At 46.5% G+C, this 18,927-nt stretch overlaps 1 protein-coding gene across 2 annotated transcripts in view; it reads right to left on the bottom strand.

Moving 5' to 3' along the window:
- Positions 1-13,363, bottom strand: part of ITGAL (integrin subunit alpha L) — a 42,792-nt gene extending 29,429 nt beyond the window's left edge. For both annotated transcript variants that reach the window (XM_036278877.1, XM_036278878.1), the window contains exons 1-11: positions 13,157-13,363; positions 12,009-12,111; positions 11,325-11,419; positions 11,147-11,214; positions 8,513-8,630; positions 8,259-8,389; positions 7,367-7,512; positions 3,560-3,692; positions 3,241-3,391; positions 262-335; positions 38-170 (exon numbers count right to left, since the gene is read on the bottom strand). In XM_036278877.1, the coding sequence (XP_036134770.1) occupies positions 38-170; positions 262-335; positions 3,241-3,391; positions 3,560-3,692; positions 7,367-7,512; positions 8,259-8,389; positions 8,513-8,630; positions 11,147-11,214; positions 11,325-11,419; positions 12,009-12,111; positions 13,157-13,211 (1,207 nt within the window). In that variant the 5' untranslated portion in view covers positions 13,212-13,363. The remainder of the gene's footprint in view (positions 1-37; positions 171-261; positions 336-3,240; positions 3,392-3,559; positions 3,693-7,366; positions 7,513-8,258; positions 8,390-8,512; positions 8,631-11,146; positions 11,215-11,324; positions 11,420-12,008; positions 12,112-13,156) is intronic.
- Positions 13,364-18,927: the final 5,564 nt, after the last annotated feature.

The raw sequence follows: 18,927 nt of genomic DNA, 5'->3' as shown, positions 1-18,927 counted from the left end.
AAACCCCCAAACCCGAGCATAAAAGAGAAGCACTCACCCAGATATCCTGCTCTCACTTCTGGTGTCAGTGGTTCATTCCCCACGAACGTATCATCCTGCAGGTCTGCCTTCAGGTCTAGAAAGCCCCCAGCCCAGTCCTTGGCTCCAACTGCCCCCACGATGCCATGGCCCTGCCCAGGAAAGGAGACAGGCAGGGTCAGAGCAGGGTCAGCGGCAGCCCCACAACATCCCTTGGCCCCTTGCTCCAGGCCGGCCACTCACCCCGCTGAGGTCAGCGCTGATCCCACTGGAGGACAGCTCCATGTTGAAGGATGTCAGGTCCTGCTTGCTTGTGCCTAAGGGACAAGGGGAGGAGAACAGGCCGAGACTCAAGGAGTGGTAAAAACAGTGATATTCATGAAAGGACACAGGGAGAAGCACAGAATTTGCAAGGTAGAAAGAGCATGACAGACTGGGAAGTGGCTCACATTCTGAGTCTCCATGGACACAGATGGTATCCAGTGCCTGCAATCCGCATGTCTAAGATGCACACTCAATTTCTGTTCCTGTTCAGACTTCTCTAATGCAACAGACGGCTCCCCGTCTACCTCGTGAAGCATGTTAAAAACCCAGGAATAAGCATGGATTCTTCCTGGTCCCCCTGTTCTATCTCCAACATATCACTAAATCATGTTGGTTGTGCCTTCAAAATACACCTGAACTGTCTGTGTTGCCACCACACTACTCCAACCCAATCTCATCTCTTCTCTGACCAATGCAGAAACTTACTGATTTGGTCTCTGACTCCATTCTTCCTTTTTCTGGGCCTTTTTTCCATGAGCAAGCCAGAGTAATATATATATTTTTTAAACATATATCAGATCACATCTTTCCCTTTCTTAAAAAACCCTTCATTACTCCTCATTGCTCTTTAGACCAAAATTCAAAGTCCTATTAGGATCTCGAATGTCCCTGCCTATCTCTCCAACCATCCTTGTCCCTTGCTCACCACGCTCCCTTCACTGACCCCTCTTTCTGTTCGTCCACCAGGCCAAGCCCTCCCCTCTCTGGGCCATAGCCCTTGCTCTTCTCTCTGCCTGGAACATGCTTTGCCCACATTCTTCACATGGCTGTTTGAGTCTCGTCTTTCATGTCTCAGCTCAAAAGTAATGTCAGGGTGAATTTTATTTCCACCAAAAAAAAAAAAGGTGTTTTCCTTGAAAAACCTATCTATAGTTTACTGTCTCTATCCAACTTGAACATGAACTCGACTTTGGCAACATCCTTGAGTGTGTTGTCCTTGGAGCATGGTAATGGATGTTGCAAGCATGCATGAAAATGAAAATAATGCCACCAGCCTTGCAAGGACACTGAGAGGAATGAATGAAATCATATCAATAAAGTGCAAGAAATAGTAATTATTATGACTATTTCACTGCCTTTCCTCATTCACTGCCTTTTCATCATTGTGCCAGGGATACAATGGAGAAGAAGCGGACACAACTCTTTCCATGATGGACTTCACAGTTCAGTGTGGGAAGCAGACATTGAGTAGGCACAGAGCTGTTACAGAAGAAACCCCTCGCCCAGACTTGGGGATCAGTGAGACCTTGTCAGAGGCAGTGACCTCTGAACTGAGACCTGACTGCTGAGTAAGGGTAGGTCAGGAGAGAGAATAGGGCTACAAATAATAAGAGCTAGACTCAGTGAGTGCCTACAAGGTACCAATTTGCTAAGTAGTTGTTAGGGGCTAAATTGTGTTTCTAAAAAAGATATGTTGAAGTTCTTCTTTTTTTTTTTAATCCTCACCCGAGGACATTTTTCCATTTTTTGTTCAGATAGAGTGGGAGGGAGAGAGAGGTAGAGAGACAGAGAGAAACATCGATGTGAAGGGACACATCGAGTGGCTGCCACCCGCACGACCAACCAGGGCCGGGGACAAACTGCATCCGAGGTACGTGCCCTTAGCGGGAACCGAACCCGGGTCTCTCTGTACCGCAGGCCGACGCTCCAACTGCTGAGCCAAACCAGCCAGGGTAAGGTATATTGAAGTTCTAACCTCTAGTATTTCCAAATGGGACTTATTTGGAAATACAATCTTTAAGAATTAATCAAGTTAAAATGAGGTCATTAGGGTGAGCCCCAATTCAATATGACTAATGTCCCCGTAAAATGGGAAATTTGGACACAGAGACAGACACGCACAGAGAGAAGATGACGTGGGGACACACAGGGAGAAGACAGCCACGGGAATGGCATGATGCAGTACACGCCAAGGACTGCTAGCAAACACCAGAAGCGGAAGAGGCAAGGAAGAATTCTCTTCTAGAACTGTCAGAAAGAGCATGGCCCTGCTGACCCCTTGATTTCTCACTTCTAGCCTCTAGAGAACTATGAGACAATACATTTCTGTTGCTTTAACCACCGGTTTTTGGTACTTTGTTATAGCAGATCTAAACTAATACAGCAGTTAAACCTTACAATCCTGTGAGACTGGTGTTGTTATCCCCATTTAACAGAGGACAGGGAGCCTCAGAGAGAGGGAAGATGACCTGGCTGAGGTCACACAGCAGAGCCAGAGTGGATTCTTGAGCGGGTCTGCCTGGTTCTACTATAAACCCCACACTGCTCTTGAACTCTCACACTGCCCTTCCTGGACACAGGGCTGAGGTATTCCAGCAAGACGTGGGGCCAGGCAGATGCCACCAAAGTGCTAAACTGAATACCAAGGCTGTGTCCCAAGCCAAGGGGCCTCCCCTGTGGGAACCATATACCTTCCAACAGACTAAGCCTCCTGGAGAAATACCCTCCCATGGCTAGTCCTCCATCTGGTGATGCCAATCAACATCTTCTTATTCTGGACCAAGGAAGAGGACCTATGGGCTACCTGAAATTGGCCCCAGCCCATCTTAAGTAATTTGAGGCCTAGGATAAGTGAAAATGAGGGAACTGAGGGAGGAGGAAGGCATTATAGTCATTCTACAGGGTTCAGCTGACACCAGTAAGCTAGCGGTCAGTCCTGGGCCCCAGCCTAGACCAAGCTAACCTTTAAGAGCAAGATGGAATTTCAGAGGGAAGAGAGGTTGCTCCTAAACCACCCTCTCCTAAATTCCAACCTGAGGTCTTTTGTCAGGAGCACTCGTAGCAGGGAGTCAGGTACTGAGAGTGCTCATTCTACGTTCCGTGTTTCTCTAACCTAATATCCCAGAAGAGTTGCTGTATGTGATCTCTGGGACTCTCTCCCCGGGGTCTGCCACTCACCCTCAATGACATAGATCTTCTTTTGCAGCTCAGTAAACAGATTTTTGAGCTTCTCAAATGTGTCCAGAATTTTTACAAACTCTTTTGCAGGTTTTGAGGCAAATTCATGGAGTGTCTCCTGACTTTTCTTGGTCGCAAAGTGCTTTCCGACCTGTGAGGGAGAGAAGAGGGAAGCGTTGACATCCCCAGCATCTCAGACCAAGGTTCTGCTCTTTTCACAAGACCTGGCCCCAAGCAGAAAGAGGAGTAGGGTTTGGGAACAGGAGAGGGAAGATGAGATGTAGGAAGAAGGCAGAGGCCTGGGGCCTAGAGCCCATACCCCAATGATGTAGCGGATGATGTCATTGGCCACGGCAATGTTGCCACTGTCAGTGGCTTCCCCGTCAGTGATGATGATAAGCACTTTGGTGGCATCTGGCCGGGCCCCAAGGTCCTGCCGGAATACCTGGGTCCTGTGTTCAGGAAAGAGGAATGTGAAAGACTCTCCCCAAATCATATGACGTCTCCCCCGCTCAACCCCTCTTATTCAATCACTGCCCTGCTGATGATGCAGAAGTCCTTCTCACATCCCCAGCCAGCTATTCTCAGCCTTCCAAGTTCTCTTCTGAACCTCCGGCCGTGCCCTTGCTCCACACCCCTCCTTCTCAGCCAGCATCCTCAACCGAATTCCGGTGGTCAGGACGTTGTCCCAGAGTCCACGGGTGGGAAGGGGGAGGTTTTGTGAGGGAAGATTCTGGGCTTCCTACTCTCCATTTCAACCCTCTTTAATCAGATATGCTAGTGGTTTAGGTGAGATTTCGATGGGAAAAGAAAGGGTTCCAGCCCTGGCTGGTTTGACCCAGCGGTTGGAGCATCGACCTGTGGACCAGAGAGTCCTGGGTTCGGTTCCCACTAGGGGCATGTACCAAAAAAAAGAAAGGGTTCCATGGCCAAAAAAAACTGGAAAGTCACTTGTCCAGAGCAAGCTCATATAGCACTGTCTCTGCCACCCCTACCAGCCCCAGGCTGCCTATAGATCTCTGGTACATCAAGTCTCCTAGGGAACTGAAGTGACTTATTTCTGTGTCAATTTCCCCCCAAACTCTTGCAACCTGAGTTCCCGAAGGGGAGAGCCATGTTTGATTTGTTGCTGTATCTCTGGCTGCTGACACAGAGCAGGTGCTCAGTGAGTGTGAAGTAATAGAACAGAAGGACTGAACACTGACCAGGCCAAGGCTCCAGACTCCTGCCCATAGCCTCCTCATGAAGCCAGATAGGTTGCTCACAGCCTTTGCTAGGATAACAGTTGTATTTGAACCATCCGATCCTTCCTTCTCTCCCCACCCCACAGCAACCAGAGATGGACAATTAATCCAAGGGCAGTCTGACTATGACACGACCTGCCTTGGGAGTGGAAGCTGAAAGCCACATGGAGAGGCCACAGTGGGAGGTGAAGGACAGATACAGAGAGGAGGGCTGAAAAGTTACTTGGAAGCTGCCCAAAACAGAGGAGCTCTCATGGGCAGGGCCTAAACACCTGCTGTCACAACCTCAAGTTCTACTGTGATGCAAGCATTTCTTTAACCTCCATCCCCACAGACATGGCCTGTCATGGGTCCTGTTCCTGGATTTCCACCCCAATTTAAACCACCGTCATCTCTCATCTGGATTTTTCAATAGTCTCCTAACTGGTGTACCTGCTTCCATCCCTGCCCCCTCCACAGTCTAATGTCAACCCTACAGCCACAGAAATCCTTTTAAAAAACATAAATCAGATTATCACCTCTCTGCTCAAAACCTCCAATGATTTCTCATCTTACTCAGAATAAAAGCCAAAGTCCTCACAATGGTCTCCAAACCATCCAGATACCCTCCTTTCCCACGTCTTTCTCCTCTCACTAACTTCTCTTCAGCCACACTGGTGTCCTGGCTGTTCTCGGGACATCCAAGCTCTCATCTCAGGCGCTTTGCTATTCCCTCTGCCTGGGATGGTCTTCCCCTAGGCGTCCACGTGGCTCGCTTCCTCGCCTCCAAGTCTTTGCTCAAATGTAACTTTCCCTGAGCGTCCTATTGCGTATTGCTTTATTTTTTAATCCAAGTTATATCTTCTACTGTATTATCTAATTTACTTATGCATCCTGTTGATTGCATTTCTCTCCCCTACTAGGAAGTCAAGGTCCAAGAGGGCAGAGATTTTCCTTTGCTGTACTCACTGCTATAGTGCCAGGCCCTGGAACATGGCAAGCACCCACCTGCCAGCCCAAGCCAGCCCACAGCTTCTTTTCATAGGGTCCGTGAGCTAAAAATGGTTTTTTATATTTTTATTTTCAAAGGGTTATAAAAACAAACAAAGAAAAATATGCAACGATACTGTATGTGACCGGGAAAACCTAAACTATTTACTAATTGGCCCTTTACAGAAAAAATTTGCCAAATCCTAATCTGGAACACTGCCTGTCACACAGCCAGAAAGTCAAGAAGTATTTGTGAAATACATTTCCATGACTGTCCCCTTTTGCTCCCACAGTTGACACCTTTTGGGGTGTCTTTCCATCCTGCAGTGACCCTTTTCTCTAAGAACTGCCCCCTTCCCATGGAGGACTTCAGAATCCATGTTTGTGCCATGTGATTCTACATCATCAAGTAGGCCAAGGCCACAGCTGGGTGGACCTGTGGACACCTAAGCCAGGTTTGGCCAATTATTTTCTTGTCTGGAAGCTGGGATTCAGTTTGGAAACTGAGGCTGTCTTTTTTTTATTTTTTTTATTTTAGAGAGCGGAAGGGAGAGGGAGAGACAGAGAGAAACACTGATGAGAGAGAACATGGATTGGCCACCTCCTGCATGCCCCCCACTGGGGATTTGGCCCACAACTTGGGCACGTGCCCTGACTGGGAATTCAACTAGCAACCTCTTGGTGCATGGGTCGATGCTCAACCACTGAGCCACACCGGCTGGGCGAGGCTGCCATTTTTTCAGTGGACATCTCTTGACTGTGTACCCAGCAAAGCTGTCTACAGAGAGAAGAGAATGAAGTGTACATGGCAGGTCAAGTGAACTCAAGAAGAAAAGAGCTGGAAACATACATGCAGAGCCTTGAGATGTACCACATGCATGGTTCACGTATGCAAATTCAACTCTATATACTTGAAAAGAAATGAAAATAAGAGAAATAAGTGTAAAAGTACAGGAGCTCCTTCAGGCTATTTCACTCAAGTGTATACCCAGGGGGAGCATGGGATAGGAGGTATAATTCTCTTAGTCCTCAGATGGGTCTCAGTTTCCATGGCCAGTCTAATGTTTAAAAAGAGGTATTATAAAATATACAACATGGTCCTTCCATACAATCCAACTATGTTCATTTAGGCCTCAATTTAAACACAGAAATCTGGCCCTGACTGGTTTGGCTCAGAGATTAGCACATCGGCCCTCAGAGCAGAGGGTCCCGAGTTTGATCCCCAGTCAAGGGCACATACTTGGGTTGCAGGTTTGATCCTCGACCTGGTCCTGCAAGAGGCAACCAATTGATGTGTCTCTCTCACATCAACGTTGTTGTTGTTGTTTTTTCCCTTTCTACCCTTCCCTCCCTTCCACTCTGTCTAAAAATTAATGGGAAAATATTATCGGGTGAGGATTAACAAAAATAAATAAATAAACACAGCAATCTTATCCAACTCTGGGGAAAACTTTTTTCTGTAGTAAATTTAGGAAATCAAGGTATGCTAGTTTCCACTGTGGGATTTGAATATATTGAATTTTATGAACAATTCAAGGATAATTTTGACTATTTGAGATTTTTGTTCATACACTGATTTCAAAGCCGATCTCCATCTAAGAAGTGGAGCTGCTGTAGCTGCCATGGTTCACAATCACTTTCCAAGTCCTGGTTCTCATCCCTCATGAGGCCTAGCAATACTCCTGTCCTGGAGGCTGGTGAGCTGTCCCTGTAGCATCCCTTTGGGATTTAGTCAGTATAAAATCAATTTCGGTTACTTACAATCCAGAACCTGGATAGAAATTGCTCCACTTGATTTCTGACAAGAACCTGCCCTTTGCTGAACCCGCCTACAGTTCTACAGCCCAACTCGAAGAAACTAGTGCGCAAAGGACAACTGAAGGGCGGGCTCTCTCCTGCAAAAGGGAACTCACGCGACATAGTTTATGGCACCGAAGGTGTTGGTCAGCAGGCCCATGTGTTTTACTTTGCCCAGTAGAAAATCAGGGTTCTTCAGTTTAACATAATCCAAGAAATTAAATTCTGTTTTGTAGGTCGTGGAAAATTGAACAGCAGCAAACTATAAGAAGAAGGAAGAAATGAAATGTTATATATCCCTTCTTGTTTGCTCCAATCTCTACTTCCTGTCCGGGACCTGGGCAAGCCAACTTCACCTCCCTGCCTCAAACCATTCTTCTGAAAATAAACAAATACAAAAATAAAATTAAATAAACCTCTGACTCTTTATGTAATGCTGTCTGCTAAACTCCTGTTCTCTGGGTCTTTCTACCTCACCAACAGAAATGGTTCCCAGTAGCCATACTTCTGCTGAGTTACCCCGCTAAATAAGATACAGTTGGCTGGACCAAAGACAGCCATTTTACTGAGGCTAGGCCAGTAATAACATTTTTCCCTGAGAATTTGGAATTTACAGCGAGGAAGGGTTGGTTGAGAGAAAGATTAAACACACACACACACACACACACACACACACACACCAAACACACGAAGAAAAAAAACACCTCTTGAAACTTTAACATGTGAGTTTAAGAGCTTTCCAAAGGCCCATGTGATCCAAAAAAGCTGGAGGAGCCATTCTACAGAGAGAGAGAAAAGGGAAGCAAAAGTCAAATAAAAACAGAAATAAGAACTAGAGAAAATTCTAGAAGCTTTCTATTCCTTGGTTCTTGTCCCTTCTAGAGGTACAATTATAGCCATGTCTTTAGGTTCTGGAGACACCTCATACTAAATTTTCCTTTTATGCCTTGAGCTAGTTTGGGTAGGCATGTATTATCTATAACCACGAATCCTAACTAATATATTTACCTGGTAGGAAGTGTTGCTGAGTTTCTTCATCACATCCTTCATGAAGTCCACAATTTTCTGAAATTCATGTTTCTGCAAGCTCCTTGAGCCATCAAACAGAAATACCAGGTCTACGTTGCCCTTTAGACATTCTACAGGAGCCAGACACAAAGTGACTTGGTAAAGTGTCTCTGGTGGTGGCCTGCCCGTGCTGGTACCCATGAATGGGTAGCCACTCGGAGGTATGTTTACCCACCGGACCCCCAGCTTCTTACCCTGATAACCAGGACGCCCTTGCAGCACAGGACCCTTCAGATTCTCGTGGAAGAGATAACACAGGCCACTTAGGTAGATATTCTGATCACATGTCCGAGACAGCCCAGGGTCACAGGCCTGAAGGAAGCAAAGATAAAAGGGTTTCAGCTTCCCTTTGCTGTGTATTTTGAGTATCATCAACCAAGAACAAAACCCTCAGAGTCATCATCCTCTGACCTCACTCCTTATATCCAGGTGGTTACCAAGCCAAGGTAATTCTGCCTCTCGGTTTCTTATACCAGTATCTCCATCCCTATTACCAACGCTCTATGCCAGTGGGTGCTCCACTGCCTAGAGGATAATATCTAAAATCCTTGGTTTGGCACTCATATTGTTTACAGTTGGACACTATGCTACATTCTCAGGCCCATCCCCTTCCATCCCCAATCACACATTCTGTGTTTAAGCCAAATCAAATTACTCACTATTCCCAGAATATACAGCGGTGTTCCTTTCATTTGTGACTATTTTTCCTGCCAGACTGAAATTTCTTTTCTTTTCTTTTTTTTATTAATCCTCACCCAAGAATATTTTTCATCAATTTTTAGATAGAGTGGAAGGGTGGGGGGAGAGAGAAACATTGATGTGAGAGAGACACACCAATTGATTGCCTCTGGACCCCAACTGGGGCCGGGGATTGAACCTGCAACCCAGGTACATGACCTTGACCGGGAATCAAACCCAAGACCCTGTGGTCTGAGGGATGATGCTCTAACCATGAGCCAAACTGGACAGGCCTACACTGCAATTTCTTAAAAGTCAGGACCCACGTCACGGTCATCTTTGTATCTCATTCCCCTTCTCTCATCATAACCTAGGATACTGCTTAGCATATATTAGTAGCCAAGTAAACAAGCTCCAGTTAAATACGGATCGTTATTTCAGTCAGTCTTCTATTTCTCATGTAGCTGTTGGATGCTGCTGGGATAAATTGTAAAGAGCAATGGACTTGGAATCAAGTGGGTATTTGATTCAAATCCTGGCTCTACCTCTTTAAAACCATGTGACCTTGGCCAAGTCTCTCCCCTTTGAGCCTGTTTCCTCACAAGTAAAAGGTGAATACTAATCCTTAACTCACCTGACTGTCTTGAGGGTTAAAAGAGATAAAGCAGTGTTTTTCAAACTTTAAACATTTGTGAACTGCTTTACAATTTCTGCCATATGGTATAACAGTCATACTATTATTTACTTAATATTTTATTTACTTAAAAAAAACTTTAGCCTCATCCTAAGCAATGCAATCTATGAAATCATGAATTTGATGTGCTTGTTCTATATTTTTTCTACTAATCTACTGAATAAATATATAAGTATTAAAACATTAAGTTTGTGCCCTGGCTAGTGTGACTAAGTGGTTAGAGTGTGGGCCCTACACACCAAAGGGCCATGGGTTCAATTCCCATCAGGGTCACGTATTTGGGTTGGAGGATCAATCCCTGGCCTCAGTTGGGACCGTGCAGGAGGCAACCAATTGATGTGTCTCTCTCACATCAATCTTTCTCTCTCTCCCCACCCCATCCTTCTCTCTAAAAATCAATGGAAAAAATATCCTCGGGTGAGAATTAACAACAACAAAAAATTGAGTTTGTATACCACCAAAAAATCATCTTGTATATCAATTGTTACATTTAATATTTGGAAAAAGGTAAGTAAGGTCTTGAAAATAGCTGGGATAGCTCTGGCCAGTTTGGCTCAGCAGTTAGAGCATCGGCCTGTGGTCCAGACAGTTCCGGGTTCGGTTCCCGCTAAGGGCATGTACCTCGGTTGCAGTTTGTCCCCGGCCCTGGTTGGGTCATGAGGGTGACGACCACTTGATGTGTCCCTTTCATGTCGATGTTTCTCTCTCTCTCTCTCTCTCTTCCTCTCTCTCCCTCCCACTCTATCTGAACAAAAAATGAAAACATGTCTTCAGGTGAGGATAAAAAAAAAAAGAAAATAGCTGGTATATAATTTGTTCTCAAAAAAAAAGGATTGACTTTGAATCTCTCTGACGCCTCTAATTTTCTACAGGATCTTTTTTTTTCATCCTCACCCAAGGACATTTTTTGCATTAATCTTCAGATAGAGCAGGAAGGTAGAGAGGGGGGAAGAGAGAGAGCGAAACATCGACATGAGAGGGACATCGACTGGTTGCCACCCACACAGCCTCAACCAAGGCCAGGAACAAACTGCAACCGAGGTACTTGCCCTTGGCGGGAACCAAACCCGGGACTCTTTGGTCTGCGGGCCGACGTTCTAACCGCTGAGCCAAACCAGCCAGGGTTCTTTTTTTTTTTTTTAATCCTCATCCAAGGATATGTTTCCTTATTGATTTCTTAGAGGGGGGGGGAGTGAGAGAGAGAGAGAGAGAGAGAGACCGATCAGCTGTCCCTTGTTCATGCCCCACTGGGGATGGAACCTGAAATTTGGGTATGTGCCCTGACCAGAATTCAACCCCTGCAACCCTTTGGTTCACAGATGATGCTCCAACCAACTGAGCCACACTGGCCAGGGCCTTCTATAGGATCTTTAATCCAGTTTTTTCTTCCTTTTTTTCAATCTGTTTCCTAGCATCGAGCTTCATAGACTGATATCACACTACATAAAATTCTTACCAAAAGGTTTCCATTTGTGAGGTCTGTCGCCAAGGTCATTCCCAAGTACTTAGAAGTGTAGTTGGAACCTGTAGGCACCATAAGATTGATGTGCAGGACTTTAGGCAATCCAGGTGTGGTGGGGCCAGCCTCCGCTTCCCTGAGACAACTCCTCCCAGCTCCCTCATCAGCTACTCACCACTCAGGCTCACTGGCAGGCAGCGCCCAGTGTCTGGCTGGCACTGATAGAGACTTCCTGGGCTGCTCCCCTCGCCTGGAGCTCCCACGACAACCCTGATGAGAAATCTCACTTGTGAGATGGAGTTACCCAGATTTTCACCTACCCACTCATACCTCATAAGGGGTTTCTTATCCCCCACCAGGTACCTCAAAGCAATGCAGCCATTCTCCTTCAGGCCCCATCTATTTCTTCACTATTGAATTCCAGATAAATAATCTAATACACCAGAATTCTAGAAAGTTAAGGATTTTTTCCACCTACAGTCTAGAAAACCTGAGGCCCAGAGAATATGCCAGAATGTTACATTATAAGTCCATTCAACTAGCCATCAATTCAAAAGTCATTTATGGCATAGCTATTATGTGCTAGGCGAGGGGAAAGGAGCTCACTGTCCAGTCGGGGGGAGACTCAGGAACCTAGGAAGCATTGCCAAGAGCTTTAGGGGCTCCGATGTTTCCCTTTCTATTTCGCTTATGTGGCGCTTTAGCAGTGGATGGTCCTCATCCTACCAACTGATGGACTTGCTCCTGTTTATGAGAAATCCCAGCACAGACTCCTTGAGACCTGGCCAGCCCCAGGACTGGCATGGGGGGCCTCGACCCACGCTCTGCAGGGCAGGGAAGACCTGGGGCATCAGCTCACCCGTTTCCAACCTGCAGGACACGGTACCCAAAATGCCTCCCGGCGTGTGGGAAGGACAAGTTTTGCACATACCGCACGTCCAGGTTGTAGCTGGAGGCCAGGGCTGAGGGAGACAACGAGCACATAGGTCACTTCTGGCCAGGAACCTCCCCCGCCCACTGCGCGCCCCGCCCACTGATTGGCTACACATGCCCCAAGGGGATGGGCTCCCTCCTGACCAGGTGGCCCACACCCGAGGCAGAGCTGGGACCAGCCTCCCTGGACTTTCCCGTGGGGTGTTTGCCTCAGGGAAATTTGGAAGCAGCGACTCCCTACTGCCCAGATCTCTGGCAGCCCCAGGGCCTGGGAAGGACACAACTTCCCATTTGGCCTCAACAAAGGAAGGATGAGAAGACAGAGGCCCGTGAGAGAGGAGCAGAAGCGGCCCCCTGAGAAGGGGATGCCCCAAGGCAGGGTGAGTCTCCCCCACACACTCGTTTCTCCTTTGAGCCTGGGGCCCAGGCGCTCAGAGAACTCAAATAATTAGCCTCAGGCTTCCTCCTACAGGCTCATGGTTTCAAGATCCCCTGATCCCCATGAAGCTGCCTCTCACTCCTCTCATGCACTCCCCATCTTTAACTCCCCGCTTCTTTAACTGGTGGGTCTCCTATCACCCCATCTCAGGCAGCCTCAGCTCCTGTGCAAGCCCCAAGCTCCTTTCTGGCCCTGCTCTCCTTCCAGGCCTCAGGCTTATTTCGCAGCATCCTAGGATGTCAGAGATGAGGCCCACCATGTTCAGATGAAGAGACTGGGGCCCAGAAGGGAAAAGGACTTGCCTGAGATGGCACAGAGAGGTAGTACCATAGGCGGGACCAGACCCCAGCACAGCTCTAGGTACCAAGTACCATCTGCCTTTTTTAGGGTCCCACTCCCTCGTCTCTCACTGTTGCCATCTTTGTCTCCCTTCTCTGTCTTTTCTCCATACTTCACCTATGCTTTGGGCTCTGACCTTCTTTCTTTGCCTTCCTCTCCCTCTAGATTCCTGGGCACCGCATTACCTAAGGCCAATACCACCCTTAGCACAACTCCTCCTTTGCTCTCGATCCACAGCCTTGTGGTTCCCTGCTCACAGACACCTGTCCCTTCCCCTCCTCTCCTCCCTTGCTTACCAAAGAGAAAAGGCCCAGACAGCAGCAGCCTCATCACAGTGATGCATGAGTTCATCTTTCAAGCAGTTGGCGGGACCTGACCAAGGTTGTCTCCAAGGACCCTTGGGATTTGCTGGTAACCCAGACAGGGCGAAAGAGGGAAATGGTAATGCTCTGGGGCCTCTTGCAGTGGAACTTTCTCACAGAAGCACCAGGCTGATGACACAAGGTGGTGGTGAAGGAGGGGTTGTAGGGGTTGTGAAACCGCAAGGGTTCAGAGAGGAAGTGTCAGCTGGTTAGAGATATTTCCTGGGCCTGCTTGCTTTTTCAAATCATCCAGAAGCAAACAGCACAGTAACCAAGAGCTGCTGTACCTTAGTCTTTCACTGACACACGGACTGAAGATTCTTTAAAGCTCAGTAGAGGACTGGTCAAATCAACTGTGGTACAGCCACAATGGATAGCTTTCTCTTACCATTGAAAGATGCCCACAATACACTGTGAAAAAAAAGAGCAAGTTACAGAACAGTATATTTAGACATTCATTTTGATTCTAAAAAATAAAAAATAATACCCACAGAATGAGACAAAATATTTGAAAATTATATATTTGTTATGGGATATCTAGAATATCTAGAATATAAAAGAACTTTTGAAACTCAACAATAAAAAGACAACCCAATTTTTGGAGTGGGCAAAGAATTTGAATAGACATTTGTCCAAAGATGATATACACATGGCCACCAAGCACATGGGAAGATGCTCAATATCATTAGTCATTAGAAAAATGGATATCAAACCAAAATAAGATATCACTTCACACTCATTAGGATGGATAGAATGAAAAAGAAAATAACAAGTGTGGGTGGGAATGTGGAGAAATTAAAACCCTTGTACTTTGCCAGTGGGGATGTAAAATGGTGGAAAACAGTTTGATAGTTTCTCAAAAAAAGAGAAATGATAAACAGAGTTACCATATGACCTGGCAAGTCCTAGGGATAGACAAGGGGCACAAAAGAATTGAAAACATATGTTTATACAGAAACATACATAAATTCTCATAGCAGCATTATGCATATTAGGAAAACTGGAAACAATGCATTGTCCATCAACTGATGAATGGATAAACAAAATGTGGTTTGTAGCCATACAATGGAATATTATTTGGCCATAAAAAAGAATAAAATACCGGTACATGCTACAACATGGATGGACTTTGTAAACCTTATACTGAGTTAAAAAAGTCAGGCACAGCCTGGCCAGTTTGATTCAGTGGTTAGAGCATTGGCCTGGCTGTAGTTTGGCTCAGCGGTTAGAAGTCGGCCTGTAGTCCAGAGAGACCCAGGTTCAGTTCCCGCTAAGGGCTCGGTTGCAGTTTGTCCCCGGCCCTGGTTGGGTCGTACAGGTGGCTCCCACTAGATGTGTCGCTTTCACATCGATGTTTCTCTCTCTCTCTCTCTCTCTCTCTCTCTCTCTCTCCCCCTCCCTCTCTCTCTCCCTCCTGCTCTATCTGAACAAAAAGTGGAAAAATGTCCTCGGATGAGGATTAGAAAAAAAAACAAACAGTGTTGGCCCACAGACCAAAGAGTTGCAGGTTCGATTCCAGTCAAGGGTATATACCTGGGTTGCAGGTTTGATTCCCAGCCCAGTTGGGGTTGAGTGGGAGGCAATCGACCAATGTGTCTCTCTCACATCGATGTTTTCCTCTCTTTCTCTCCCTCTCTCTCTTTTTCTCTCTCTCTCCCCCTCCCTTCCACTCTATCTAAAAAAAAAAAAAAAAAAAAAAAAAAAGCCAATAAAAAAATATCCTAGGTGAGGATTAACCAAAAACAAGTCAGGCACAAAAGGTCACATGTTGCATGATTCTATTTAAGTGAAATGTCCAGAATAGGCAAATCGATAGAGACAGAAAGTAGATTTGTGGTTGTGAGGATGGAGGAAGTAGGGAATGGTAACTGCTGGTATGTATAGGGTTTCTTTTCAGGGTGATGAAATGTTCTAGAATTAGATAGTAGTGATTGTTGCACAACTTTATGAATGTATTAAAAACCACTGAACTGTAGCCCTGGCCAGTGTGGCTCAGTGGTTCAAGTGTTGGCCCTCACACCAAAGGGTCATGGGTTTATCCCCATCAAGGGCATGTACCTGGGATGCAGATTCAATCCCCAGCCCTGGTTGGGTGCACGAGGCAACCAATTGATGTGTCTCTCTCACATCCATGTTTCTCTTTCTCTCTCCCTGCCTCTTCCCCACCACCCTCCCTTCCACTCTCTTTAATGGAGCCCTGGCCAGTTTGGCTCAGCGGTTAGAGCGTCGGCTCGTGGACCAGAGTCTTGGATTCGGTTCCCGCTAAGGGCATGTACCCCAGTTGCAGTTTGTCCCTGGCCCTAGTTGGGGTCGTGGGGGAGGCAGCCACTCGCTGTGTCCCTTTCACGTCAATGTTTCTCTCTCTCTCTCTTCCTCCCTCTCTCCCTCCCGATCTATCTGGAAAAAAAATATCCTCAGGTGAGGATTAACAAAAACAGAGAAACAAACACGGAATCATACACTTTAAAATGATACTTTTATGGCATGTAAATTACATCTCGAAAAATGAAAAATAGAAGTTGAAATTAAGTGTGGATGTGTGTATGTAAAACAAATCCGAAAGGACACAACCACACTCCAAACAGAATAAGGTTTATACATTTGTTTTGCCTGAAAAAAATTATTTTACAATAACGATATATGATGGGTAGTTTTTTTGTTTTGTTTTTTTTTATCCTCACCCGAGGATATTTTTCCATTTTTTGTACAGATAGAGTGGGAGGGAGAGAGAGGAAGAGATAGAGAGAGAGAAACATCGATGTGAAAGGGACACATCGAGTGGCTGCCACCGCACGACCAATCAGGGCCGGGGACAAACTGCAACCGAGGTACGTGCCCTTAGCGGGAACCGAACCCGGGTCTCTCCGGACCGCAGGTCGACGCTTCAACCGCTGAGCCAAACCGGCCAGGGCTGATGGGTAGTTTTGAAAAAATAAAAATATTAAAAACACAACAGAATAGAGGAACTGTGTGTGTTTATGGGAAAGGGAAAGGCGCGGAGAGTTTCCCTGTTGGAGGAAGGCCTGCTCCACCTGCGAGGCCACTCCCAGCGTCACTGCCCCGGCAGCGGCTTCTGCAGGTCGACGTGTGGTCTGCTGCCAGGCAGCTGCAACATGGCAAGTCGGCTCCTGGTCGTTAGATGATGTCAGACAGTCTTTTTCAAATTCAGTTAAAATCAGATAATTCAGACTGATTTTTTTGATTCTCTGTATAGTGGTTCCAATTTACATCGAACCTAATTCTTTTGTTTTGTTCTGAAGTGACAAAAATATACATTTTAAAATTCAAAAGTTACGGAAGTGTATAGAGTAAAAGGATAAAGACTTTCTTTTAACATCCACCTCTTGTTCCTAAATCTCAAAAATAATCATAGTTAACAATTTGGAGCCATACAATCTTCATGACAAAAAATTGTTAGTTCTAGTTAACTAGAACTGTTTGACCTGTTTGGAAAAACTGTAATTATCTCACCAGAGAACATCTACCCAGAATTAACAATCAAATTAGCTATCTCCAGTGTGAAGGTTTTCCTTTAGGCCTCCAAATTTTGATGCATCCTGGCTGGGTGACTCAGTTGGTTGGGCATCACCCAGTACACCAAAAGGTCACTGGTTCAATTCCTAGTTGGGGCACATGCCTGGGTTGCAGGCTTGATCCCCATTAGGGGGCATGCAAGGAGACAGCTGATAGATGTTCCTCTCTCAGATTGATCTTTCTCACTCTCTGTTCCTTCCTCTCTCTCTAAAAATCAATAAAAATATTTATTTTTTAAAAAATTGGAGACTCTGGTCAAGATGGCGGTGTAGGTAAATGCGGTATCGCCTCCTCCCACAACCACATCAAAATTACAACTAAACTACAACACAACCATCATTCAGAACCACCTGAAATCGAGCTGAATGGAAGTACTACAACTACAAAACTAAAGAGGCAGCCACATGGAGGAACACCTCGGCTGGGAAGGTTTTCTCTGAGGAGTGAGGGTCCTTGTCCCACACTAGGCGCCCAGCTCAGGGTTCCAGTGCAGGAAGAGAATCCCCATCACTTCTGGCTGTAAAACCAGCAGGAAGAGGCTGAGGGAGGCTGCGGCTTCTGGAGCTCCAGGCAGCATTTCTTAAAGGGCCCATACATGGACTTACTTGGACTTGCTCTCTCTGACCTTGGAGGGGAGGCAGCTTGAGGGGCACCAGAAACATACAGGGAAAAACTGAGATGTTTGGCCTCGGGACGGGGGCTAGAGAGGCAGCTTTCTTCTAGACAGAGGTGCTGGTGGAGGCTGATGTTCCTTTGGTGAGCCCTTCCCTGGGGCGGCAGACAGCCACCATATCAGGGACTCCAGCAACCTGGCTCACACTGGTTGCCCCGCCCTGGTGATTCCCTGAGGCCCCCGCCCCCCCAACTTTCAGGCCCACCCAAGCTGTCTCTAAAGGCTTTACCATAGGATTGGCCTGTCTTGGATCCTGCTTCATATTTTCCTAAAATCTCTCAAACAAGCAGCATCTAGTCTCAGCGAGCCCCATTCCTCTCGTTAAGTGGCCCAGTCTTGGCACTAGCAGCAGCCAGCCTTGGTTCACAACTTGGCTTTTCCTGGGCACCTCCAAGCCCAGCACAAAAAGCAATCTGCAGATCGCTTTGTAGCTTATGCCGGGTGGCTCTGGATAGAACACAGGCAGTGGCTGACCTTGGCCCAGAGCCAGCTTCAGACCACATCAAAACACCACCACCCAACCACCTCCACAAGTGACACACCCAAAGAGTGGACTCAGTGGGTACCAGAGCCCTGATGAAGTAAGTCTTGCTCTGTGTGGTGGCCCCTGCACAGCTGATCCTCCAAGGTAGTCAGAGGCCAGTGGTCAGTGGGCACAGCCAGTTCTTGCAGCTGATCAGCCTGAATAAATCCCTCCCATTGAAGTGCCAACAGCAATCAAGACTCAATTACAGCCCTGGCCGGTTTGGCTCAGCGGTTAGAGCGTTGGCCTGCGGTTCGGAGAGACCCGGGTTCGGTTCCCGCTAAGGGCACGTACCTTGGTTGCAGTTTGTCCCCGGCCCTGGTTGGGTCGTGTGGGTGGCAACCACTCGATGTGTCGCTTTCACGTCAATGTTTCTCTCTCTCTCTCTCTCCCTCTCACTCTATCTGAACAAAATATCGAAAAATGTCCTCGGGTGAGGATAAAAAAAAAAAAAAAGACTCAATTACAACAGAAGGGTGTACACACACTAGGGGTGCACCTCGAGGGTTCAGCTGGGGTGATCAGGGAGATTGTGCCACTGGATCCTATAGGACACCTACAATAATAGGCCACCCGTTGAAGCCTAGGAGACATAGCAACTCTACCTAATACATAGAAACAAATACAAGGAGGCAGCCAAAATGAGGAGACAAAGAAACATGTCCCAAATGAAAGAAAAGAACAAAACTCCAGGAAAAGAACTAAACAAAATGGAGATAAGTAATCAATCAGATACAGAGTTCAGAAAACAAGTTATAAGGTTGCTCAAGGAACTTGGCGAGGCATTCAAGGGACTTAGTAAGACCTTCAAGGAACTTCTTACGGAAACCTTCAAGGAACTTAGTGAGAACATCAACGATATAAAAAAGGACCAGTCAGAAATGAAGGATGCACTAACTGAAATAAAGAATAATTTACAGGGAATCAATAGTGGAGTAGGTAAAGCCAAGAAGCAAACCATCAATTTGGAATATA

Source organism: Molossus molossus, unplaced genomic scaffold (assembly GCF_014108415.1).
Source record: "Molossus molossus isolate mMolMol1 unplaced genomic scaffold, mMolMol1.p scaffold_m16_p_3, whole genome shotgun sequence".
Taxonomy (NCBI): Eukaryota; Metazoa; Chordata; class Mammalia; order Chiroptera; family Molossidae; genus Molossus; species Molossus molossus.
Note: the sequence above shows the minus strand (reverse complement) of the source record. Positions and strands in the feature narration are given on the sequence as shown.